This window comes from Bidens hawaiensis, unplaced genomic scaffold, assembly GCF_021521415.1.
Source record: "Bidens hawaiensis isolate Kalapana, Puna unplaced genomic scaffold, B.hawaiensis_p1.1 tig00002525_1, whole genome shotgun sequence".
NCBI lineage: Eukaryota > Viridiplantae > Streptophyta > Magnoliopsida > Asterales > Asteraceae > Bidens > Bidens hawaiensis.
The window spans coordinates 2,699,162-2,726,101 of NW_027491138.1; the positions used below are offsets into that span (position 1 = coordinate 2,699,162).

The 26,940-nt window shown below is 35.2% G+C and overlaps 2 protein-coding genes and 1 pseudogene across 4 annotated transcripts; 2 read left to right on the top strand and 1 right to left on the bottom strand.

Annotated features, from left to right (window-relative positions):
- Positions 1–212: 212 nt before the first annotated feature.
- On the top strand, positions 213–4,543 carry LOC143619952 (choline transporter protein 1-like). Its single transcript, XM_077091766.1, has 10 exons — positions 213–398; positions 891–1,249; positions 1,654–1,799; positions 2,165–2,348; positions 2,432–2,505; positions 2,605–2,718; positions 2,839–3,195; positions 3,275–3,535; positions 3,983–4,210; positions 4,296–4,543. Exons 1-10 carry the CDS (start codon positions 217–219, stop codon positions 4,479–4,481), a joined length of 2,091 nt encoding a protein of 696 aa, XP_076947881.1. The 5' UTR covers positions 213–216; the 3' UTR covers positions 4,482–4,543.
- Positions 4,544–5,767: 1,224 nt separating this feature from the next.
- Positions 5,768–11,049, bottom strand: LOC143620011 (uncharacterized; annotated as a pseudogene). Its single transcript, XR_013151272.1, has 2 exons — positions 10,983–11,049; positions 5,768–7,139 (listed from the first exon to the last, which is right to left on the bottom strand). The product of XR_013151272.1 is annotated as an uncharacterized LOC143620011 (transcript).
- A 5,750-nt stretch (positions 11,050–16,799) lies between these two features.
- On the top strand, positions 16,800–21,689 carry LOC143619953 (protein SPA1-RELATED 4-like). Of its 2 annotated transcripts, XM_077091768.1 has the most exons (7): positions 16,800–17,369; positions 18,486–18,643; positions 18,732–19,539; positions 20,377–20,523; positions 20,654–20,965; positions 21,289–21,348; positions 21,433–21,689. In XM_077091768.1, the coding sequence occupies exons 1-7, from the start codon at positions 16,800–16,802 to the stop codon at positions 21,619–21,621; spliced, it is 2,244 nt and encodes a 747-aa protein (XP_076947883.1). In that variant the 3' UTR covers positions 21,622–21,689. The 2 variants fall into 2 exon arrangements, with proteins under 2 accessions (XP_076947883.1, XP_076947882.1); XM_077091767.1 differs by lacking the exons at positions 21,289–21,348; positions 21,433–21,689 and having other exon boundaries at positions 20,377–20,569; positions 20,654–20,837.
- Positions 21,690–26,940: the final 5,251 nt, after the last annotated feature.

The window sequence follows — 26,940 nt, forward strand, 5'->3', positions numbered from 1 at the left end:
CTTCAATAAAACAAAGTTCAAAAGAGTATTTACAAAAAAAATAAATAAATAAAAAACCAAAAAAGGCTGAAAAACTTTAACATGAGATGATTAAACAAACGAGATATCTTCACACTCTTTGAAGTCTTTCTCTTGCTTTCACTTTCTCACTTCTTTCTCTCTCTATCACAAATCCTATTTCTCTGTCTAGAATATTGAGCTTAAGCAAGCACACACATGAGAGGATCAACAAATGTGAAGTACCCATCAAGTGATGGAAATGATGCTGCAAATGCAAATGGGATCATAAAACACAACAGGAAGTGCAGAGATGTTGTCTTTCTTGTTCTCTTCATAGCCTTTTGGATCGCCATGATTGTTAACTCCAGCTTTGGATTCAACCAAGGAAACCCATTGAGGTATTTTATGCTTTATGGTTTTATCTTGAATTTAAAATTATTCAATGGCAGTCAAGATTTGATTAAACTATATATATTTGTTGCATTTAGTTCTCTGTCTGGACACTTAAATAAGCTTTAAAGGCGGTCTAGATTTGATTTGACTGTTGCATCAATCTGCTTGATTAACTTCATTTGCTAGTGTTTTTTTTTTTTCAAAATTTTTATATTGAATTACTCATTGAAGTTGCAATATTCTTGAGAGGATATTATTTGGGGAAGAATTAGCTAGCTACATGTTAATTGATTAGGGTTTCATTTTCATGGAAATTGTTAAATATAATACTTATTAGGCGAATTGGAATCTAATAATCCAAACTACAACTCTCGGCTGATAATAACCCTTCATTGTAATTGATTTAGTTAAAATAACATCCACTTTTACCGAAATATAGTACTATCTTTGAATGCTAATTTTATAACTTGTTAATCATGTGCTAATATTTTACATAGGCTAAACTTTGGATTAGATTACAAAGGAAATGTGTGTGGAGGCAAACACAAAGATTTCAACCTTCGCGAATTGGAACTCAAATATTATGTTAATCCTAATCAAGTTTACCAAAGTGGAATAAAAAATAGTGGAGTACAACTATCTAACGCGCGGACAATATGTTTAATGGATTGCCCGATACCATCAGAAGATTCTTTAAATTGGGTTTGCGATTATCCAGAGGGAGATATACGTCTTTCGTTAGACGATTGGATCGATATGAATTATGATTATTTTGCTGACCTCACTCCTGAACTAAGAAACACTTCTCTTCAGCTTCAAGGGCCTTGCTACCCTGTCATTTTTCCTAGCGTAAATGGTATGTTATTTGTGAAATTTGTGTATGATAGTTCTTTAAGGGAGTTGCTCATTACAGAAGACTAAATTGTTGCGAGAACAAAAAGAAGAAACCTAAATCGCTTAGTTTTTCATATGTTTAAAAACTTTTACTTTGTTCATACAAATGTCTACGTTAAGTAAATAAAAAACTGTTGAATTATAAATAAACGAATATTGTTTATGTATTTTTAGAATGTTAAAAGAGATGAATAAACATTGTATTTTTACCATTTTCTTATAAATTATTTTTTAAATTGAAAAAGTGGATTATTTATTTTGTTCTTTCTGTTCTTGCAAAAAACTGTCTTCTGTGTAGAATCCTCCCCTGTTTAATAATTGATTCATTAGTTATTACTTCTTATATTAGTTGTATTGGTAATGTAGTTTACTGGAGTTGCCAATTTATTGATCAGCCATCAAATGTGTCGTTAACACATTGGAAGCAAATGAATGGAGTTACTATTAATGATGATATGGTCATAGATAAATCTATTCACAACGCCATCAATGCACGGTCTTCGGTACTGAAGGTACGGTGACATGTTGGGTAACGGGTCAAAATGGATTCCGGCTGAAACGGGTTAGTTTTTGTTTTTTTCTCTTTTTTTTTTTTTGGGGGGGGGGGGGTTCAAAATGGGTTCTAATTGAAGTGAATCATTCTTTGGTTAACGGGTCAAAGTGGGTTCTGGTTGCAACGGGTTACTTTTAGTGCATTGTGAAATGGGCCTTGTTGACATGGAAACACTTTATATCTATTTTTAGAAAGCATTTGAAATGAGAAAGCATTATTATGATTAGTGTAATATAATGAATGTAGTGTTGGAAATATACTACTTGGATGTCGTAAGCATAAAATGTTTCAAGATTTAGATTAATGTTGGTGTAATTATTTCAGAGATATGTTGCTGATGTTGGAAAATCATGGCCCGTGTTGATTGTCTGTGGAGGACTCTTGCCTCTACTTTTATCAATGTTATGGCTTTTAACGATTCGACATTTTGTAGCCGCGATGCCATGGGTTACAGTGTTTTTATTTAATGGCCTCATAATATCAGTCACAATGTTCTACTACTTGAAAGGTAAAAGATTAAATGAATAAACTTATTAGTCTTGTAATATAAATATATAATGACATTTTTTTCTTTTATTTTGTGTTTTTCAGCTGGATGGATCGGGAACGATGCTATCTCACCCATCATTGGTGAACATGATTCATACTATCGTGTTTCTGCAAGGGTAAATTCATACATTAATCAATTCTTTAAGTTATTTATTCACAAAAACTCGTTGCTAACCTGCTATACATTTAATTGTTGATTAATTTATTTTGTTTAGGAGCTACATCATATCCGTGCAGCTGCGTTTCTCATGACTTGTGTTATGATTGTTGCCGTTCTATCGTCTATAGCTATTGTTAGACGGATTCTTATGGCAACCTCAGTACTCAAGGCAAGTGTAATCATATCTTAAACTTTTGGACTAAAGTTGTAAGTTTTGAAACTTTTGGACTACAGGGACCATCTGCGTATAACTAATTCTAACATTAATATGTATGAAATAATATCACAGGTTGCTGCAAAGGTTATTGGAGAAGTTGATGCTCTAATAATATTCCCTGTTATACCGTACACAATCCTCACAATTTTTTACATGTTTTGGTTATCGGCGGCTCTTAATCTTTTTAGCTCAGGTCAAATAGTCAGCAATGACTGCAACACAAATTGTTGCGCTTATGATCTTAAAGCCAAACGAGTCAACTGTAACGATTGTTGCGGCTATAGTATCCATTACACCCCGCATATTGGAGCTTCAATATTATTCCACTTGTTTGGATGCTATTGGGCCACTCAGTTTATTATTGCGTGTTCGTCAACTGTGATTGCTGGTTCTGTAGCTTCATATTACTGGGCCCGCGGGGAATCTTCGGTTAGCCTTTTTAATAAAAACTCATTTTTTTTAGTTTTTGAATCTTTTTTTTTGTCTAATTTATTTTTGTTCAATTTAGGCAACGATTCCATTTCGTCCTGTTTTTTCATCAATGAAGCTACTCATGAGATATAGCCTAGGGTCGGTGGCGATCGGTTCCTTGGTTGTGTCGTTTGTTGAGTCAACTCGATTCATACTTGAGGCCATACGGCGGAGACTAAAAGTTGCTGACATCATGCCTGAAAGTTGGATTAAACGGATGATGTTTTATACTTCCCGATTTTGCTTAAAATGCATTGAGTTGACCGTAAAATGCGTGAACCGCAATGCATATATTATGGTTAGTAAAGACTCAAATCTCGTCTTTTTTGTCGAATTTCTATTTTATTATAACTTTTGAGTAAATCTTTTGATTATGACTACAAAACCAATATTAACATATTATTGCAATATTATAAATCTTGGTATTAGTGACTTCGGAGGCTGTACGTATTTGGACAACTTTTAACTTGTTTGACCTTTTTTGACTTGATTCTATTTAATCTGAATTTATTGATTTGACCTGTCTGAGATAAAACATAACCAAAAAACTCATTAGTAAGTAAATGGTTTGAAACTGCCACTTGCTCTATGAGTTTTAATAATTAGTGTTTTAATTATGATTACAAAACCAATATTATTATAGGTACATTTTTTTTAACGGCAAATGTTACTCTTACGCTATTGGATATTGGATTTCACGTGCTTGATTATTATTATTATTATTATTATGGTTTGTTTTTTGCAGATAGCTATAACTGGAAAAGGGTTCTTTAGAGCTTCGGAAATGGCGACGGATTTGATAATTAGTAATATTCTGCGTATAGGCCGAGTAAACGTTATCGGGGACGTTATTCTCTTTCTTGGAAAGCTATGTGTGAGTCTTGCAAGTGCACTTTTTGCATTTCTCATGTTGGATACTCACAAATACAAATCATCCCACAACAAGATCACATCCCCATTACTTCCTGTGCTGGTATGTAACACGGGTTCGTGTCAAACTTGAATCTTTGACCAAAAAGATGGATACTAACTTAACTGTATTTTATTGAATTTTGTAGGCGTGTTGGGGCCTCGGGTATGTGGTGGCTACCCTTTTCTTTACGGTGGTTGAAATGTCGATTGATACGATTATACTTTCCTACTGTCAAGATTCGGAGGAACATCAAGGGACCGCGCATTATGCGCCTTCACTTTTGATTGAAACATTTGATGAACAAAATGAGTTGTCAAGAATTGGACAATGAAGGATGATATGAAATGTAGTGGGATTTTGTTTTGCTGCTACTTTTTGTGGTAGCATCTAGGTTAGGTTAATGCATGTGTAGAAAACAAGTGGAATAGAAAACAATATCATTATATATAGGTGCAAGTTTTGAATGACTGATTTAAAGGATGTGTTATGTTTTGGGCTCCTTTTAATTACATGGTCTAACTTTTTATTTTTATTTATTTTTTATTTTAGTGTCATTTGATCGGCCTGTGTCATTGTTAAATATCATATATCACATTTGTATAGGTTCACATGTTTAACGTTGATCAACTAATAAGCATCTTAAAGCTTACTATGTATGAAATGCTTTGAACCACAAAGCATAAAAAACTTGGTATTTTCCCTTCAATGCATAAATAAGCGAGACTGATACCCTTTTGAGGTTGAAGGTAAACCTTGAAGCAACAGTAATATTGTTGTCACATGACTTGAAAGTCATGGGTTCGGGTCGTGAAAACAACCTCCTGCAGAAATACAGCTTAATGTCACGGAGTTATCCCTCAGACTCTGTGTGGCGCCCGAAGGCCAGCCAATCGGTCCGCTCACGATCAGGGCCTGCTGGTTTCGTCCTGCCTTGGACTCATCAGGCGAGCGGCAAGAGCTCGCAACCAGCAATGCGTTCATCATGCAAGCACGACTAGGCATGTACGCCTTCTTTCCCGCTGAGGCCGTGCCCAATGAAGTCCGGGACGAGCCAACAAACCCAAACGTTTCAACACAAATTAAGCATCTCGATCTTCAAATATTTGGTCCGTGACATTAAGCTATGTACATCAAGATCAAGTTTTAGCAGGAAAAAAACTGGAATCAAGTAGGGATTTCTATAACATATTAAACTGCTATATCCGTCAACAATGATTGCAATATCAGGTGACACTGTTGGGAAGCAGTAACTACCTGGGCCACAGAAGATGTTTTCTGACCAATAGCTAACAATTGATGCTATCATATACCTTTATATTGTCTAAGCTCACGAGTTGGCTTTTGGCGCAACCTGTATCCTTTCCTTTTCTGAATGTTTTTACAGATACTCCCAACTCGGCCAAAAACCCTTACAGAGCCTGCATCCGAGTTGGCTTTTGACGCAGCCTGTATCCTTTTCCTTTCTGAATGTTTTTACCACTACGCCCAAGTCGCCCAAAAACCCTTACGGATCCTGCGCATGCATGAGCTTAATAGCATGACCAAATTAACAATTTATAAACCACCTGTGCTATACTACGTTAAGTAACCAGAATACATCTTTAAAACTACTTTAAAGATTCTAAAACAAGATAGCATAATCCAAATCATCCATCTTCCAAGTACAAATCTTTATGCAAAAACACAAAAACTAAACAGAACAAAAAACATTAATCACTCCAAGGTTTTAAGAAGCCTAAACAAACCCGCTGCTTCACGAATCCTCGAAAACTCGATGCAAAACGCTTGAACCTCAATGAACAAATCTTGCACATTTATTATCTTGTTTCTGATCAAACTCTGCAGAAAAACACACACCAACCTCACCAACCGATTCTGCATATACTTATCCTTTATATTCTCACACGATGATATACAGTTCGTTATGTACATATGCACAAACTCAGTTGGCAACTCAACCGCGGTCGTTAACCGGTTCACAACTTCCATCGAGTGCAAACTCATATCCATGTTCACAAGAACCGTAAAGTAATCTGATATTTCAGGCGAGTTCATAAGTTTAATCAAAACTTCAACCGCAATTAACGGATTGTTTTCGACTAACTCTGGTAGTTTTCTTGGAGTCAACCCGCAGTGGTAAACAAGTTTCGGGTCGGACGCTAGTTCAAGTAAAACTTGTTCTTGTTGAGTTGGTGCAAGCGGGCCTTTTAACGCTTTAACAATTAAGTCACGAACCGCTGCACCACGGCTCGTGTCGGCACACATACCCAAATCCCAAAGCGGTTCGTGAGTGGTGTCGGGGTTGACCCACACGAGTTCACCGTCTAGAATCAGCAGTCTAGGTGGACGCGGCCGGGTCCAATGAGGATACAGCCCTTCTAATGATGACGATTGAAGCAGACCTGTTACCGTTTCATCTCGGTCACCAGAGCCGATTTTGGGTTTGACTGAGTCAAACTCGAGGGAATTAACGTCACACCCACGTGGGACGTCCGGATCAGGTATCACGTTTTTAACAGCAGCGTTTTTGAAAAAGACGTTAAATGGTCGGGCTTGGTTTTGGTGAGGTACTGCTTTTGAAGCTGGTCAACGGGTGGGGGGCTGAAAGATGACGGATCAAACTTGGTGATGTAATCAGCTGCTGATGATTTTAAAACGTCTTTGGTCCCACTTAACAGATGAAGAATAAACGCCTTTTCATAGTTTTCTGTTTTTTCATCGGTTGCAGCTTTAATAAGCAGTTGAAGATACGGGCTGGTGGAGGGATAGGTGTGATGAAGTAACGCGAACGCAACTAAACGCTCGGCGGGTTTGAGAAATTTTGGTGTGTCTTCAAGGAGAATAATAAGTGAAGAGCAGATTTCAAGGTGGATAGAGCGGGGAATCTTTGTGGAGAAATCAGTGATGATGTCTTCAACAGGTCGTTTTTCGCCATCTTTGAGTAGGGAATATAGGACCGCGGTAGCTGGTTTTCCAATCATCTTCTACCCTACAAAACATGTATTGGGTATGATTACAAAACTCATATTATTGTGATTACAAAATGGTTTAAGATGTTCTATGAATTTGAATACACTTTTTCCCCGTTAAACCAAACTGGGTTAAGTCATTTAACTTAACCCCTATGGCACGTTAGAGATATAGTCATATAACATAACTTAAATCACCACATTTATCAGTCCATCTTTGAAATGCGATGCTTAACATGATATTGATGCTTCTTACAATCAACATAAGCTAAACATTTTAACAGTTTTCCCTATTTAGTTAAATCTTTTAGCATAGCCATTTGACCCGTTAGTGATAAAGCATAACCAAATCAACAAACAGTTGAATTGAGTTGTATGACATCGAGTCTGAAACTTAAAGAAATATGTAGCAGATTATACAAATATAATTATATGTACAGGCTATGATGGAAGTTGCAAAGGATAGCATGCATCATAGTAATCTAATATACTTGAAATACACAAAGATATTGAAGTAAACTAGGACCGCTAATAAGAAAGCAAATACAAATTTTAATAGCATCTTGAAATATTATAAAACATCATACGGATTACTAAATCACTGCTTCTTCAAGAGACACAAACATATTGTTGGGTTATGAAGGCCTTTGGGCCGGTTTTATTAGGAGGCCCAGTTTTGGTTCTTAATTATGTTTAACCCTAATAATGTTTATTATATATATCCCATCATGTAATTGTAATCTTTGTTCTGAGCTAATAAGAAAACCTAGTTGCAGCCCGTGGACGTAGGTCCCCTCGCGGGGACCGAACCACGTTAAATTCTTGTGTCGTTTATATTTTCGTTTATGCGTGTTTATCGTTGTGCATGTGTGTGCTGTTTCGCTTCCGCGCGCCGCTTTGTTCCTAACAAGTGGCATCAGAGCTTTGGCTTGTTGGACACACGGTTCGTTGCACTGGTAACGATTTCGCAGAAGGTTTTGGTTCGAATCTGTTTTTTGGTGATTAGGGTTGGGTAGGTCCGTCACCGTGAATAACTCTTGGAGATCGCAGGGTTAATTTCTGGTTCGTGTTCATCAGTGATCGACAGTCAAGATTGGTGGCTGTCAGGCTGAGTTAGGGTTTGACTATTTATTATCAACCGTAAATTAGGGAACCGGGTTTTGTGAAGACCATTTAGGTTCGGGTTCAGATTTGTTTGCAAGAGATTAGTCTGAGGTAACTTTATATAGTTTATTTACAGTTAGTTGATTTATCGGTTATTGCAAGAGCAAATCGGTTTATTTGGCAGTCATCTGTTGAACAATCGTCAAGTTTAGGCCCGTGCCCTTGTTGTGTCTGTTCACTGTTTTCGATTTGTTCTCGTTTGTTATTGTTATAACTGAAGACGAGGTGGTTATGATCGGAATGTTGACGGTTATGGATTTTGGTTGATTGGTTTGTCATGTGAACTTGGATATAGTACTGGTGATGGATAAACTTGGAGAAAATGGAACCAGCGGGTGTGCTGGTGACGGCATAAGTGAAAAAAAAATGAGGTTAGTGGCAAGTCATGTAAACTATTGCTCGTTTGGATGATCTTTCGGTTAGGGTTTGAGTTAACTGATCGTGTGTACGGTCATAGAACCCTTGGTACCGCTTGATTTCATGAAAGTTCTACTGTTGTTATAGCTGTTTGCCTGTTAGCTGGTTCGAAACTGTGATTATTACTTCTTGTTCGTTTGGAATTGTGAAGTTATATCTTGTTTGGTGGTGATCAGTGGTACACCATTTGAGAGGTTCATAATCTCGTGTTGGGTAAAGTTATTTGCCGGGATAGTACGAGTGGGGTTCATCTCATGGAGTGTTGGTGTGGCATGGGTTGGGATAACAGAGACAGTGGGAGCTGGGCATAGTCGACTTGGTAGGTTGCGTAGAGGTGAGACATTTTAAGGGTCGATGTCGAAAGGTTTGGAATTCAGCTTTTGAGAATGTATCTGGGGTTGATGCATTGGGACTCAGTGAAGGCGGTGACGACTCTTGGGTTCAAGATTATGGTATGCTTTATTTGTTACTCACTTCAATGAAGCATTGTTGAATCTTTTAATTAAAGACTTTTGGAAGATACGAGTTTTTTTTTGTATCGTCGGAAGAAGTGAACCAACTTCCGAGTTATAAGGTCTTGGCTCGCTGAATCGGGTAGAGCTAAGGGGTTTCAGTTTGCAGACATGAAGCCTGGAGCCACAGTGATGTTAGTTTGAGCGTATTCGGAGGAGGTCTGAACATGTTCGGGGTTTTGGTAACAGTGGGAGCACGCAGGTGTGTTCTAGGTTTGTTTCCAAAGGGACGTTGGGTTCGGAGGACCAGGAATCCGAATGTGAAAATCTCTCCTGGTATAGTCTGCTGATTTGGAGAGTGTTTATCCTCTGGAAGTCTTTGAAGCCGGTTGTGTGAGTAAGTGAGGGTCGGTTAAGATTGAGGATGAGTCATTGGCGAGTTTTGTCATGGCTGGGTCTGGGATGACCGGATTGGAGTTCTCGGGAGCTTCAATAGGCCTTTCAGGTAACTGATGAGAAGGGCGGATGCAACCAGGGTGTGGATTGGTAGAAATCTTAGTTTGTTCCTAGAGAACTGGAGGCTTGGAGAACTTCTTTTGTTGAAGTTTTAGCTAGTTCTTGGAACTGGAGGCTTGGTAGATTTCTATTACTGAAGATTACTAGAGTTACTGGATGAATGAGATTGTTATATTTACTTGGATGGCAGGCTGGAATTTATCGCAAGGCCTTCAAGTGGGAGATTGTTGGGTTATGAAGGCCTTTGGGCCGGTTTTATTAGGAGGCCCAGTTTTGGTTCTTAATTATGTTTAACCCTAATAATGTTTATTATATATATCCCATCATGTAATTGTAATCTTTGTTCTGAGCTAATAAGAAAACCTAGTTGCAGCCCGTGGACGTAGGTCCCCTCGCGGGGACCGAACCACGTTAAATTCTTGTGTCGTTTATATTTTCGTTTATGCGTGTTTATCGTTGTGCATGTGTGTGCTGTTTCGCTTCCGCGCGCCGCTTTGTTCCTAACACATATATGCTTGTTGTATAAAAAATTTGCTACAGAAAACAAACAAAAGAAGTATCCTATATCTCTACAACACAAAAGCATTTAACAGAACATAATATAATAATCATGAAGCAATTTACAAGTGCCATCAAAATCAGGTAAAACATGTATTTTTGCAAGTAGTTTTTACACATTCCAAGGTAAAACAGAATATAATCTTAAAAAGTCTAAGCATCATCGAACTCGTTTGCTTGTTTTCTTCGAGTTTTTATATATGTCTCTATAACAGATTAATAATACATTTTCTAAGAGCCATACACATTTAGTGCAAAAAATGAAACAAAAAGTCAAAAGCACCAATAAAAGCAGCATTTCATATATTCTATGTTCATAAATATCGCTACAACAAAAGCATCCTGTATTTCTTTCTACGCAGCATATGCAATCGACGGATAAAAGAAAATGAACACTTTCTGTAAGTTTAAAGCATCACAAATCAGCAATTGATAACTTATTAGAGCAAAATACATGAAGACATAAACCCTAAAGTACATATTAAAGCAATCGGAACAGCATATACACTGATGAAGTGAATTTGAATAGACAAATTAGAAAGTGAAGAGCAAATTAAAGTAATGAGAAGAGCATATCAAATGAATTTAAAGTAACAGAGAAACCCTAGGTTATAGAAATGAAAATAAGAGAGCAGATCTAGAAGAAACCCTAATTGAAGAAATCGAAAGAGATACCGATCTGGAAGCTAACACTAAGGATCGATTGATTTTCATTTTGATTTTGATACTGAATTGAATTGAATCCATGTTTATTACCTCTGATTTAAGTTGGCGGTGTTGAACAATTGCTGTATTGCAGCTCGCTCTCTCTAGGGTTCTTGAAACAAATCCCCAAACATAATACTTTCAATTCGATAATTACCTTTTTTTCATTTAATATACTTTTATATTATTATTATTATTATTATTATTATTATTATTATTATTATTATTATTATTATAATCGAGCATTCGGATCACCAAAAGGAAAACCCGATGTCTCCTTTTTTGAAGTATTTGAGAGTTTAATGTCAACCACCTGAGTTAAGGATTTCTCTCATCGTTTTAATGTTGTTATTATCTTATAAGACCTAACTTAAATGAGCCATGATAAAACGGGTAGATTTACAAAAGCCGAAATAACCGAACCGAATTTAACTGATAAGTGGCTTAACCTGTAGGCCGGTTTAATGAGTTTTCAAAAATATATATTGGTCGGTTTTGGTTAAGGATAATTCCAAACCCGTCATAAGCAAACCGACGTATTTATTTAACCGACAATATGTTTGGAACTAATTCACCAAACATATTGTTGGATTATGTTATTTTGATGTTGTTGGTTCAAGGTTTGTAATCAATTTAAGGTAAATTTTATTGTTGGATTATATAATGCTATCTTTTTTAATATTTGGTATTAATATCATGGATTAAATATATTGTTGGATTATGTCATGTCGTTTTTTTTTTTTGTAATATTCGGTTACAAACTTTTAGGCTCAATTACATTGTTTTTGTCACGGTTAACCGACCCATAACCAACTTGTTATAACCTACAAAACTGATTAAATGAAACCACCATAACAGATCGGGTATGGTTATGACTATCCATTAACCGGCGTATCAGTTATGATTATGGGTTTTGTCCATAAGTCCATAACGGATCGGTTATGGTTATGACTATCCTTTAAACGGGGGGGCGGGTTCAAAATTTTCAAACGAAAACAGGTACACTTGCACAACACCCCCCCCCCCTCCATTAAGCTTTGACAGTGACCAAACCAAACCGTGCACGTCCATGGCAAATAGTTGCCCCATTGTATCTTGATCTATTGGCATCACCTCAACTTGCAACATAGCTTGTTATCCATCTCGCCATCGCCCTTGATATGTCCTAGCGGTCTCTTAAACTCGCCTCTACTTCCAGCCAATCTTCCACCACACATCACTGCCTACCTTTGCTACTCTAACTTTGCTCCATAACATATCATCGATATTTTTTTAAAACTTTTTTTAATATCTTGACATAAAACCTATCATGAAAATTGTTCAGATTGAACGTTGAAATACATTGCATTACAATTTAGTGAATTAGCAAATATTTTAATACTTTGTTAGGTAGTTGCTCTATGTAATAATTATCCATTGTGTTTGAATAGTGGAATGACAACGAAAATAGTAAGATATTAGGGTATGTTTGGTTGGAGGTAATAGAATGAAGGGGGAATGGAATGGGAGAAGGAATTGAATGGACAAGAAAATTAAATAGATAATTATCATTTCTTTTCCTTATTTAGTTAACCTATAGGAATGAAATCAATAATTAATTTTTATTATTTGGTATCTAAAAAAATTATAGAAATAAAATAGAAATAATAAAAACACTTTTATCTCAAAATACCTTTTAACAAAAAAAAAAAACAAACCCTACAATGGCGATGGTGGTAGCTCCGGCGACGAAAATGGTGGTGGCGGTGGCGATGGTGGCGGCGGCGGCGGCGGTATCGGCGGAGTTGGTGTTGTTGAGAAAGTAGGGTGAATGAGAAATATAATGAAAAACGGGGGGGGGGGGGGGGGGAGTGGGAATGAATAGTTTTGATGGAATGAGATTCCATTTGTAATGGATGATTCCATTCCATTAAGCAACCAAATACTACTTTTTTCATTCCAATGTAATAAATCATTCCATTCCTACAATCATTCATGCATAACAAACGCTACCTTAGTTTGTGACGGAGGATTGGAGGGTCGGGTAGCTACTTAACGGTGTAATTAGGAAGTTTAACCTTTAGGATATTCCCAATTATATGTGTCATGTATTTATAAACTATATTAGGTTGGTAAGCCGAGTCATGAAAAGTTGAATTTAAACAGGCTCAAGTGGAATGGTTGAACTGTTTGTTCTCGAACAAAATGGTGTTGGCACTAGTGGGGGCAATCCCTTTAAAACCAAGTTACTAGCAATCATCGATGTATTTGAATTAGAAGAAATTTATATATTTAAAAGTTATAAAAGGAAATATTATAAGTAAAATTAAATATAATGTTAAGAAAAGTACAAACATTTCATAAAAAGCTCGTTCAAACTATTTTTTACGTAAAATAGTCGTCCCGACAAGTTTAAAATGTATATTTTTTTCAAAATACCCGTCCCTGAAATTTGCGTAGCTTAAAATAGTCGTCGCGACAAGTTTTATAAACTACTCGTTGATACCGAGAATGTAATCACGGCTAGTTTAAAATATATATTTCTGCAATTCTTTACAAATGATACATAAAACTAAAAATTTGTTTATTGAAAATACCTATTTTTGAAAAATTTCTTTTAATAAAAAGGTTTGTTTTACTCTATTTAAATATAAAACATTTTCTTTTAAAATAAAAAGATTCCTTCCGCTAATCTTTGTTTGATCTCAAGTGACTCAAGAATATAATAACTTTCACTAATTTCATGCAAATGTTCAACGTCTGGTTTGTATTTTATAAACATAGTTTTTTTTAACAAATATACTTTTTGACCTTTGAAAGATAATTTTGACAACTTTTCTCCTTTCGAGACATCAATCTTGCGCTTTGTCACTTAATACTTTACTATGTCTTTGTCTTGATACTATGACCATTGATCTTGATTGTGCATTTTCTGAGTATATCCGTTGTTTTGAAACATTACGCCAGATCCATGTTGAGAGTGTGACATAGACCATGGATTGCAAAGCTTGTTTCTTAGTCGTTCTTGTTTTCTAAACAATTGGTTTGCCATTGGATAACCAATAGAAGGTATGATGTAGCATTGACCGACTGTGGTACTATGTTGCAATCATGTATTGATTATGTATTAATATTGGCAAGGTTAATGCATAGTTCGATCTTAACATCGACAGTGAACTTCCTTTTTCACCTTGTAAGTTTTCTTTAGTTGGGTTATGATGAAAAGGTACGTTCGTTCTACCTATTGAGCAGGGACTTCTGTACGATTTTATGAAGTTTTGTTATAAGCCCTTTGATTATACACTCAGATGTTGATCCACGGCCCAACCTTAGATCAAATGTGCTTTGTTTTTTGTAATTTTATCAATTCTTTTATTTTTGTATGGCTTTATACTTAATACATCAGGATAATTGATCATGTTGTTAGGCACAACTATACATTAATTAATATGCACATATGGTACATATAATCGTACAATCCCATCGATCTTCTCATCTGACGCGATGATGACTTGTCTACATTTGGATTAAATCCTAATCTGATGTGAGATTTTTTCTTCGATAACGCTCCACAATAACCACATCATCTACCTTCCTTTTTTCAGTAGAATGTTGTTGGGTTTCTTACGTGATTTTCAAATAAAACCTTATGTATGAGTCATTCTTTATATAATAGGGAATGCCCTTCGGGAGTCTAAGTGCGAATCCAATAAATCTCAAACACAACCATAGATAATTTTGATGGAAAGTGACAGATCTTAATTTTATCTAAAGTGCAAAAGAGTTACTATTTTTGGTAATTGGCAGTATCTTAAAACTCACGACGTAAGAAATTTTAAACCAAATTACCGTCTTGAAAGTACAGTGATCTTTCGGGGGCAAGTCACTTTAATCAATAATTTTAATGGTAGTCTCCCTAATTACCACAACTCATTGTTGTGCGAGATGATTTTTTTTTTTTGGGGGGGGGGGGGGACAAATTCAAAACTTTGTTGGTAACACAGGAAAAGGTGCCTGCCCTAAGGGCGTGTTTGTTTCACATAATTCGTGAGAATTCAAAGAAATTGGATTAAAATCCCACGGCATGGCGTGTTTGTTTCGTTGGAATTGGAATCTTAATTTTCTTTTGGTGCGTTCGGTTGTCAAGGAATTAGAAGTGGAATTTAACTCCTTCAAATTACTTTAAATAAAGGGATTCTAAATCCTTTCAAAATTTGGAGGATTTCAAGTTAATTCGTTAGAATCTTTTGTCGAGTTTTTTTTTTTTGTTTTTTTTAACGAGAACAACGAATAAACTATTTTGGGTTTTTGACTTTTTTTATTTTCGATTTATATTTTGAGTTATGAATTTTTTTTAATTATTTTTGAATATATTTTTGATGTGTTTTTGATCTTAATAGAAAACCCCTAAAAATTCAAAAAAATAATAAAAAAAATCATAACACAAAATATAAATAAAAATCTAAAAAACTAAAATGTTTTCGCCGTTATCTTCGTTAAAGAAAACTCAATTCCAATTCATTTGTCAACACCCCAAGAATGAAATTGAATTTTAATTTTTTCAAATTTCAATTCTTATTGGAATGTTCAAATTTAAAATCCAATTTCTTCAAATTTCAAATCCTATGCAAATTCTAATTCTGATTCCATTCCATTATGTGAAACGAACGCGCCCTAAAGGAATTGGGAGTTAAAATAGCATTACAGTAGCCTAGAAATGTATAATCTAGATGGGTCATAAATTAAATCGTGTTTCCATCAACATCAAATACTGCATAAAAGTTTTGGTAGGTCGAGGTGATTCGTATCTTTCATACTATTAACAAATGGTTGAACAAGGAAAGCTCAAAGATCTTCTCCCATCCCTCTTTGCATTGAAAAAAAAAGAGATAAATTCGTGCAAAGTGTTAACTAGATAGAGTTCAAGTTCTAAACAACTCTTTAATAGGAACTAGAATTGAAAAAAAAGTTAAAACAATGTGAAGCGAGCTCACGAAAACACAACAATGCTCTTTTGTCCTTAGCACTTTGTGCACAACGCTCCTTAACATTTAGCAATTTGTGCACAACAATGGGTGATAATAAATGCCTATAGTTTATGATATCGGCTATTTCACCATTCAATCAAGTTGCATGGTCAAATAAAAAGAAATGCTTTCTCAGCGATCTTTATATGCATCGCTGGAATAAGTTAGGCCAGAGGTTTTTCTCATATATACTGGGTTTCCTCGTGGGCTCCTAATGATGGAACGGAGATGATTGGGCGGGCCAGCGACCCGTTATTGATCCAAATGACCGTTAAAAAAATATTAATTTTCTATAAAAATATAAGTAAAGATTTTCCAATCAAGTTGTCGCAATCGCCGTTGGAAATCACAATTACAGTCAGTATACGTAGATGGTTTTGATTTCCATGGCACACATTTTTCTCCGTCGAATCCCCCAATTGTATTATTTTAATCACCTTATTATTAGAAACCCTAATCCAGTCACGTCATCTTATCCTCCAATCACGTGGTCACAAATCAAAGATCCTCTTATTTAATCTTAATTAATTAATAATTAATAATCTCACCTCACCTTCACAGTACCTGCCTGCATTATAAACTTTTGAATTCCATATTATGACTTTAGAGGTCACCAATGCTCCACGTACTTGAGTGGAAACGAGTGGATTACATGATGGCTCAGTCTAGGGTTTCAAATACAATAATAATAATAATATCATCACTTCATTCCAATTCCAAACACAACAACAAGAATCGAACAATTATCTCTCTTTATTTTCATGTGGCTGTAGACAAAAGCCCACTGTTTCTTCAAAACTTGTTGCTGCTGTTGTTTGTTTCATATGTAGGATCATAAGATGCTTTGTGATGCTTGATAAAAATGGAGAATTCAAGTGAATCTAATTGGGGGAATTTGAATTTGAATTCTTCTACGGTTTCAAGCAGAAACCCTAGAAGGATTCCTGATAAAACAGTTAATAATCGGTTAGAGAGTCAGTCTGGTTACATTGATGGAGCTGTTATTCGGTCGGTGGAACCGAAAGATATTAGTTTGAGACGGTGGTTAGATAAGCCCGATCGCGTTGTTGATCCGCTTGATTGTTTGCATATATTTATGCAGATAGTTGAGATTGTGAATTTGGCTCATTCACAAGGGATTGCTGTGCAGAATGTTCGGCCTTCGTGTTTTGTTGTGTCGTCGTTTAATCGTGTTTCGTTTATTGAGTCCGTGAGCTCGTCGGATTCGGGTTCAGATTCTTGTGAGGATGAGTTGAATAACCAGACGGCTGAGTTTGGGTCAACGGTTGGTCAAAATTCTGAGAGTAGTTTATTTCCAATGAAGCAAGTATTGCAAATGGAGTCTAGTTGGTATACAAGTCCAGAGGAAGCTAGTGGTGGTGCAAGTTCTTGTGCTTCTGATGTTTATAGGTTAGGTGTTCTTCTTTTTGAGGTATGTTTTTTGTTTAATTTATGGAATTGTGTTGTTATTAATATGTAGGGGTGTGCCCGGGACGGTTCGTGTTATTGAAAACCTTAGCCCAATCCTGCAAATGGTTGTTTATCTGAATACAAAAAGACCCTTTAATTGACATGCACAAGAGCATTAATATTCTCACAATTGTTTGAACCTGAGAAATATATAAACAATTTTACATTTTTCAGAAATCAAGTCACTTGTTTTGTGTAAAGATTGCTTCAAATTTATAGCACAGGCAACCATTTGACATATTTTCATAAATTCTTTTTAGAACATTTTAAAACATTGTAAGGCTTTTTTAGATAGGGTAATGTTGGGTGCCAATTATGAGCATGAAGAATATCATTAAAGGGATGCACAATTATGTCTAAACTGCCTCATATTTTTAGTAGATGCATGTATAATTGGTTCGGTTAATTCGGTTATGCCACACATCAAAACGAAAGAACTAAGGGTGTAAATGAGCTGAGCACGAGCTGGGTTCGTTTAAACTTACGAGAGCTCAAGCTTACTAAAAATCGAGCTCGGCTCATGAGTCATGTTATCAAGCACCTAAGCTCGAGCTTGGTTTGGGCTCGTCTCGTTTAATATGCATATTTATCAACTTATATACATTTTCAATTGTTTTTATATATGTAATTTTTAATAATAATTGTTATATATAGCATAATATATATTATTTAGTTATATTTATCATAATTTTGTACATAACAAAGATTATTAAATTAATTAATATATAATACATTAAATAATAATTAATAGGCTCGTTTAGGCCTCGCGAAACAGATTCAGCTCAGGCATGCCTATTAAACAAGCTTTTTAAGGCTTGAGCTCGGGCTTGTTTAAGCGTGGTTTGCTTCAAACATTTAACGAGCTGATCTTGAGTGCCCGTGAGCCGGCTTTGCTCGTTAACACACCTACAAAGAACCATAATTTTTGTTTAATTGGCTATAGCTTAACCGAACCACCTGTTATTTGTTTAGTTCGGTTAAGTCAGTTAATTTGGTTACACTTCAGTTATTTCAATCATTTACTTACCAATTATCACTATGAAACACAACTATCTAACCTTGTTATTAAACTTTACAGTTATATTGCACAAGTAGTTCAGTAGAAGAAAAGAATGCAACCATGTGTAACCTTAAGCACCGTGTCTTCCCGCCTCAGCTATTATTAAAATGGCCTAAAGAAGCCTTGTTTTGCTTGTGGTTACTGCATCCCGAGCCCTCTAGCAGGCCCAAAATCGAGTGAGCGTCGTTAACTGACCGATTTAAACAACCATTTAATAACATTCTTCTATGTTCTTACTAATAATATTATCTTATTTGTTACCAGCGAAGTGCTCAAAAGCGAATTCCTTAACGAACCGAGAGACGACTTAATCGAACGTGAAGCGTTTATCGAGCTAAAAGAAAAAATCGACGAGCAAGAATTGTTATTGGAGTTTCTTTTAATGCTCCAACAACGGAAACAGGAGGCTGCAGACAACTTGCGCAGGACTGTTGCATTTATATCATCAGATTTACAAGAAGTTGCAAAGTTACAAACGTCTATTAGTCAACAACAAGGTTTGACTTCACATAACGACGAATCTACAAGCTCGGGATCCAGAAAACGAGTCAAGATCGAACCAGAGCATCAAGAAAACACGATTGTTAAAAGCTCCCGATTGATGAAAAACTTCAAGAAACTTGAATCAGCTTACTTTTCAACTAGGCGGAGAGCTTTAAAACCGTTGGCCAAACCATCGAACCGCAGCACACAAATGAGTAGTGATGGTAATAGTTTCCTGTCAAATAATCAAAGTAAACGAAGCGGGTGGATTAACTCGTTTATAGATGGGTTATCGAAGTATCTGTCGTTTAGGAATTTAAAAGTCAAAGCCGACTTAAAACAAGGTGATTTGTTGAATTCTTCAAATCTTGTATTCTCGTTGGGATTTGATCGGGATGGCGAGTTCTTCGCGACCGCGGGTGTAAATAAGAAGATCAAAGTTTTTGAATATGAGTCGATATTAAATGAGAATCGTGACATACATTACCCAGTTGTGGAAATGTCGAGTGGATCTAAGTTAAGCAGTATATGTTGGAATAATTACATCAAGGGTCAGATTGCTTCAAGCAATTTTGAAGGTGTTGTACAGGTATATAATTCTTTTATCAAATCCAAAGGTTTATATAATGTAAAAATATTAGTTAAGAGCACCCACAAAAACGCCACATCATCGGTTTTACCATTGTGGAGCTCATTTTTGGCACCCGTTTTTGGAGTGTAGTTCTTGGCAAAGAACTAGAAAATATGGATAGTGGTTGGGGGTCTGCATGGAGTTGGTTTTGGGCTAAAACCGTAAAAATTGGTTTTTAAATTTTTGAAAACTGTTCAGTTTCTTTTTTTTTTGTGTTCCTGGTTTGTTTGACTCGGTTTGGTTTGGCCATTGACTCAAAAATTTTGGGGCCAAATAACAAATAGCCCAAAATAATTAGTTTGGGCATAAATTTTTGTTTAATTAATAATTGATTTATTATTATACATCATTCATGTAGGCTAAAATATGTGGGTAAACAGACAACTAGACAAGACTATTTATTAAATTCTTATAAGTTACTTAAAATTCAAACTTAAAAATGAAAATCATAAATTCGGTTCGGTTCTGTTTTTTTTCTTTTTTTTTTTTGGTTTTACTACGTGCAAAACCGAAACAAACCGAAAGTTCGGTTTCTATGAAAACATAAAACCAAACTGTCGGTTTTTGTTTTGAGTTTTCAGCCTGGTTTTTTTAGTTCTTTTGGTCACGTGTCGGTTTTTTAAAGTTTCATTCTCACCCCTAATTAGGGGTTGGCCCCATGTACTTTTGTGGTATAGCATATATATGGAGAGATTAGTGGTTAAAAACATAAAGGCGGTGATGGTGTGGCTCATTTTTATGTGTTTTTGGGTTTCCATCTTACAGATGGTCTAATAGTTATCTTAAAACTTTCAGATATGGGACGTGACACGAAATCAAGTATACATGGAGCTGAAAGAGCACGAGAGACGGGTCTGGTCAGTTGACTTTTCATGGTCAAACCCGACACTGATAGCTAGCGGGAGCGACGACGGATCTGTTAAGCTTTGGAATATCAATCAGGCAATTTTACTCTTGCACTTGGTGGATGTCCGCTTTGAAAATAAACGTACTGCAATTATTTAACTGAAAATAATTTATAATCGAATATATTGACGTATAATTATTCTTCTTACAATTGTTGTTGCTGCAGGGAACAAGTGTTGGTACGATTAAAACAAAAGCAAATGTTTGTTGTGTTCAGTTCCCGTTTGACTCGGTCAACACGTTGGCATTCGGGTCGGCCGATCACCGAGTTTATTATTATGATCTTCGGAACCCCAGTGTGCCACTTTTTACATTAATCGGACATAACAAAACCGTTAGTTATGTTAAGTTTATTGATTCATCAACTCTTGTATCTTCGTCAACTGATAACACGCTTAAATTATGGGATTTGACTGAGTCAATGTCACAAGTTATTGACACTCCCCTTCAGACATTCACTGGTCACATGAATGTGAAGGTATGCTTGTTGAGTTTTGAGTTATGTGATTTGTTTCGAGTAAATTACATGGATGGCCCCTGTGGTTTGGTACAAGTTACGGATTTACCCCCCAACCACCTAGTTTGCTTTCATAAATGGGGTGTCCTCATAACGAGTGACGTGTCGACCCAAACCATAGGGAGCATCCGCGTGGTTTGGGAAACTAGGTTGTTGGAGACTGAATCCTTAACACTTAAACTCTGGGAACGAAGTGCAAAATTTGGTCCAAACGAGAGGACCATCCGTGTAATTTATTCATTTATTTATTTACAATATTAACATGGTTTGCATTTTCTCCTCAGAATTTTGTTGGCTTATCTGTATCTGATGGTTACATAGCTACTGGTTCAGAAACAAATGAGGTACTAATATCGTTTGGTGAAGTTATTGGTTTATTATTAAAACAATAATAATGATTTTAATATGTTGTGATATATATGTGACAGGTGGTTGTATATCATAAAGCGTTTCCTATGCCTGCATTATCATATAAATTCAGCACCACAGATCTATTATCAGGAGATGAAGTGGAAGGTTCGGATCAGTTCATCTCATCCGTGTGTTGGCGTGTTCAATCCTCCACTTTGGTTGCTGCAAATTCAATGGGAAATATTAAGCTTTTGGACATGGTTTAGTTTCATGTAGATAAATCTGGATGTATATTTTGTAACTGTTTTAACCATTTGGAAACCATTTTTGATTAAGTGCGTATATTTATTTATAAACGAAATTAAAATAGTTTTCACATTCACAAAATCAAACGGTATTAAATCTTCTTTTAGGCCAGTTATTAATTTTCACCGGGGTCTTGGGTTTTATGGTTTTACCAGGTTCAGTCGTCGAATTTTTCTTTTTATCGGATTGAATTGGGTAAACAAACTAACTCTTGAACCCGTTGAATTTTTCTTTTTATCAGTTTGACTCAAAACTCATTTTAAACAGAACCCTATTTGATTTGTTACCCAACCTAACCCGACCTGCCCGCTTGTTAGGCTTATGGTGTCTTCATGGTTGAATAATAGGTGAATAGGGTATCAAAATTTGAAGATTTATGAATAACTAATGAAGAGAATCTAGTAGAAATTATTTGTTTCTCCTAGATATTATTTGTTTCTTGTATTACTGTGTTTGTTTCTTGAAAGGAAGGTTTTCTAATGTACACGTATGTAAAAGTGATACATAGCCATTGGTCGCATATCACATGCATTTATGTATTTAGTGGTGATATCAAAGTCTGGCGCGTGAGCAAAAACATAGACACGATTTTGGAATTGCCGCCCGGTCAAAATTGCATTATTACAGATCTGAACAATCAGAGTACTACAACCGATCCAGATGCAAAAAGGAACTTGTTTTATCTTTAATCAGAGATTTCTCTATGAAAAAGACGAATCAGAGTTTGAAGAGAGGGAAGGAATTTGAAGTTGTGTTTACCTTTTAAAATCAACAGAGTTGTAACATTATTCATGTGACCCTTATTCTATTATTTCTTGACTCTTAACATATATGTTATTGGAATTTAAGGTGCCTAGCCCAACCCGGTAATTAATTAAGAGGAATCTCGAACATCCAAAGATCGAAACATGATGATCTAGCTAAAACTATCCTGAGTCCGAATCTACATACATATTTGGTACATATTTGCGAATCGACTATAGATCGTTTATGGATAAATTCATATTATTGTTAAAGAAACTGTTTAGCAAGTGATCACATACGTTGTACTATGACTCAGCTTAGACTTCTTTAATCTGTGTTAATATTAAACCATCTGTCATGCTTGTTTCACAGGGCACAACATGTTTTTTTTTCCTCCTCTTATTTTAAGGATGACATATGTACGGATAAGTCGGACGGTTGATTAAATAAAGACTGATAAATACATGAAACCTTGATTTGTTGTCAATAATTAATCCCTTTGTTATCAGCATCTAGCTTTTGCTTGGATACTTCCCAAGTGATGCCTCAAAGATTTGCCACCCCTTGTTCACATCACATCTACTAATTAAAAAAATAATAAAAAATTGTCACCCTTCATTTTATAAACCCCTTAGACTAAAAGTAGTATTTCTAACTCGTAGTTTATGCATTTTCTTTTTGTCAATTGTCACGCTGGTGGAATCATGACTTCTTGATCGGTCTAACTCATTTGGGATGAAGAAAATATTGATAAATTTCAATGACAGGAGGTCAGCAAACTAACCGGCCCTTTAGTCCGGTCGATGTACTCAAGCACACGAGGTGGAAAAAATAATTGTCTAACACACGGTTTTAGTTATATAATTGGATTTGTTTGTGACATTGATGGCTTTTGATATGGACAGGTTAGAAGGTAAGCATGAGTTGGTGGACAAAAGGACAAATAGCAAGCATTTTCCTCTTCTTTTCCTTATTGCTTCCCTTGACTACTTAATGGAAGCATGTGCATGTTGCATGGATGGGAATGATTCCCTTTTCATTTCTCCCACGAACATACTTGTCTTTCTCTTGAATTTACAATTTCACCTTTGACTTGCCTTCTTGATTGATTGGATTCAATCACCAGGTCCTTTCTGTCTTATTGTAACTTAAATTTATGCATTTATTTTATCTTTACCAAGCATGAATCTTACAAAATAGAGGTCTACTTAAAACTAATTCTTTTTATTTTTATATGAATTAGGAAAAGTATAAGTTAATTTGCTGCTTAAAGATTCGCAGTTTCACACATGAAGTACATTTTGAATGCACCCTAGAAATCGTTGATATTGGGTGTGGCAGTCAGAGTTGGCAACTACTCCTTTTGTCTTTCAAGATCACTTTTGTAGTTGAGCATGCAGGGAAAGAGAATGGCCAAATTATGGTTTTGAATCAAAGAAAAGATTTGCGCAACATTTGGCTTCCTATGCCTTAATTCTTTAATTTATGAGTTTAGTTACGTGCTAAGCACCATTATGCAAATCAACTAAAGCATCATAATTGGTAACGAGGAAACTTCACTAAATAATACCCAAGTTTGGCTTTGTACTATTAAATTCACTCAAAACATGTTTTTGTCTCTTTAAATTCATCCAATTTTTAATTTATTGTTGCTCGCTCCAGTGTTACTAGTTTATCAAATTACCTTGTTGGCTTGTTTTATTTTTAGTTCTTAATAAGTTAAATATTAATTTATGTGGTAATGGCATGACCTTTTCAAAAACATATTAATAAAAGATATTGGTTAAGTTATTAAATAAAACAAAAGCTAATAAAGAAAGAAAGAAAAACCTAATTTGTAGCTCGTAGTTACTCATCATCTACAATTTAATACAATTAAAACATTTTCTTTTTGGTCTTTTTGCCATTTGTTGTCTTTTATTATGATCTAGCTTTTGAACCCGTGTATTACACGGGTTTTGTCAAATGATAAAGATAAATAAGATCTGTTATTTCAGTTGTGATTCTCAAATACTTGTGAATTAATTTATTGTAGACTTAATGGAAAAAATACAGGGTTAACGAAAAGTACTAAATAGCATGATTTTGGAAACATCATGTATTGATTTGCAAGAAATTTAAAAAAAAATGTACTAAAGTTGTGTAGTTGGTTAAACCTTAGGTTTGAAAATGAAACTTGATTCAATAATGAATATAATCCACACTATGTTATAACCCATTTGACAAAACGGTTTTGACCCATGACCATAAATAGCTAGAATGAATGAGATGAGAGATTAGAAATTAGGTAAAATATGAGTTTGACACATAAGTTTTAATATTTTCTTTTATTAGTATTGTTAGATAAAAAAAATAAAATTTTAACGGTTTTATTTTGATACTTTTTTTTTCATTTTTAAAACTAACAATTTTCTATAATTGTTTTAATTTTTCTAAAGTATTTTTATTTAAATAACTTGTAGAGATAGTTTACATTTTTGTAAAATATTTTTTGTATTGTTTTGCTAATGAATAAAAAAGTTAAATAATCTTTGGTTTGATCAACAAGTTTGTTTTTTAAGATCACATTAATTTTGAACCAAACTAAAGAGTCTGGTTGATTTGATTTTTGCTTTTTGGTGGGGTAGACGGAGTGTACCAAGAAAAATACAAAGCTTTGTTATTATTTTGGGAAAATTTCCAAAATAACTCATTTTAGAGAGAGAAGTTCCAATTTAGTTATTTTTTTCTTAAAATTTTTTATAATTTGGACTTGAAAAAACGTTTTGGGAAAAGATAAAAATAAAGATGGAGCAGGCCAAATTTCGAAAGAAAGTTAGGTGACAGACGAGATTTGGGGAAATAATACGGTGCAAGTCCAAATTATTTTGTAATCTTAGAGCAAAAGTTCATATTTTTCCAAATCTTTTTTATTCAAAAAACCGTCTTGAGAGACTGTTTTTTTATGTTTCCTACCTTTCCCGTTCATATTTTCAAATTCTTAGAAAAATATATTTTTTTACAATTATACCCCTTAACCACCACCACCACCTTGAACCACCGCCATCACCGACGCCGTCAGCAAGCCAAGCTCCATCACTGATCCAAATCCTGAACTAGTGTTCTCACTGAGACATTTTCACAAACACCTTCAAGGCAACTCATTAAAGACATCTGCAAGCAATCAAACCACCATGGCTAGGTCCCAACAACGATACAGAGGAGTTCGTCAGAGACATTGGGGCTCTTGGGTCTCCGAAATTCGCCATCCTCTCTTGTAAAGTTCTGATCTTTAACGTCATTCGTTTAAAGCGCGTTAACTGTTCGATGAAATGCCGCAAAGAACAGTTTTCCGTGTCGGTTTCGGGTCGACCCAAAACTGACTCGTTTGACTAGCTGGTGGCGGTTGGTTCCGATGATGCGGATTGCCGGAGTAACTGCGATTCGTCTTCTACGGTTGTGGATGAGTTTTCCGGCGAGGTTGTGTCGTTGGTGGTGATGGGGCGGGGCCGACGTGATGGTGGTGGTTAAGGGGTATAATTGTAAAAAATATATTTTTCTAAGAATTTGAAAATATGGACGGGAAATGTAGGAAACATAAAAAAATAGTCTCTCAAGACGATTTTTTGAATAAAAAAGATTTGGAAAAATATGGACATTTGCTCCAACATTACAAAATAATTTGGACTTACACGGCATTATTTTCCCAAATCTCGTCTTTTACCTGACTTTCTTTCAAAATTTGGCCTGCTCCCTCTTTATTTTTATCTTTTCCCAAAGCTTCTTGCAAGTCCAAATTATAAAAGATTTTGAGAAAAAAAAAGGCTAAAATGGGACTTCTCCCTCTAAAATAGACTATTTTGGGAATTTTCCCTATTATTTTTATAAAAACGTTATACGATAAATTTTTTAAATGCGTTTTAAACAAAACGAAAATACTAGTGGAATAAAGAGGTAAAAACGACAAAGGAATGCAGGTCATTGTTGAGGTAAACAGAAATCAGGTCACTATGTTGAAGGTGTGGGTCTGTGGGACACTATGGGTGATGGCGACATCAAGCGAACATATTGGCAACAAAAGAATAAAGATTGAGTTCAAGATCAAGCTGAGTTGCATGTGCATCAAAATTATTAGATGTCCTACGGATAAGGACGTCTAAAATCCGACACAAAGTTATTATTAACAAATTTGTTGCAAGTTTATTCGTATTTCCCTTACAATAAATTGTCGTTGCAAATTTGGTCACAAAACTCCTTCAAACATATCGAGGCAAATTTAATAGTTTTCACTTCTATTGGAATGTAATTAACTATCGTCAAGCACGATTGACTATGTTTGACCAATTATGATCATGATAAATAATAGTTGACCAAGTATGACCATGTTTGAACAATTAGTGATTTGTTTAACACAAATTAGGGATTTCTTTGACTGTGTTTTACCGATTATGATTATGTTTACTCAATAAGATATATTCTAACAAAAACGACTATGTTTGAAAAGTTATGACCGCGTTTTACCAACATTGAGTGTGTTTGACCATTTATGGTTATGT

Coding starts and splice junctions, on each gene's coding strand:
- LOC143619952 (XM_077091766.1), top strand. CDS start 217: ATGAGAGGATCAACAAATGTGAAGTACCCATCAAGTGATGGAAATGAT. Junction 2,719..2,838: donor TGGCAACCTCAGTACTCAAG/GCAAGTGTAATC, acceptor ATAATATCACAG/GTTGCTGCAAAGGTTATTGG. Junction 3,196..3,274: donor GGGCCCGCGGGGAATCTTCG/GTTAGCCTTTTT, acceptor TGTTCAATTTAG/GCAACGATTCCATTTCGTCC.
- LOC143619953 (XM_077091768.1), top strand. CDS start 16,800: ATGGAGAATTCAAGTGAATCTAATTGGGGGAATTTGAATTTGAATTCT. Junction 18,644..18,731: donor TCTAGCAGGCCCAAAATCGA/GTGAGCGTCGTT, acceptor ATTTGTTACCAG/CGAAGTGCTCAAAAGCGAAT. Junction 19,540..20,376: donor ATTTTGAAGGTGTTGTACAG/GTATATAATTCT, acceptor TAAAACTTTCAG/ATATGGGACGTGACACGAAA.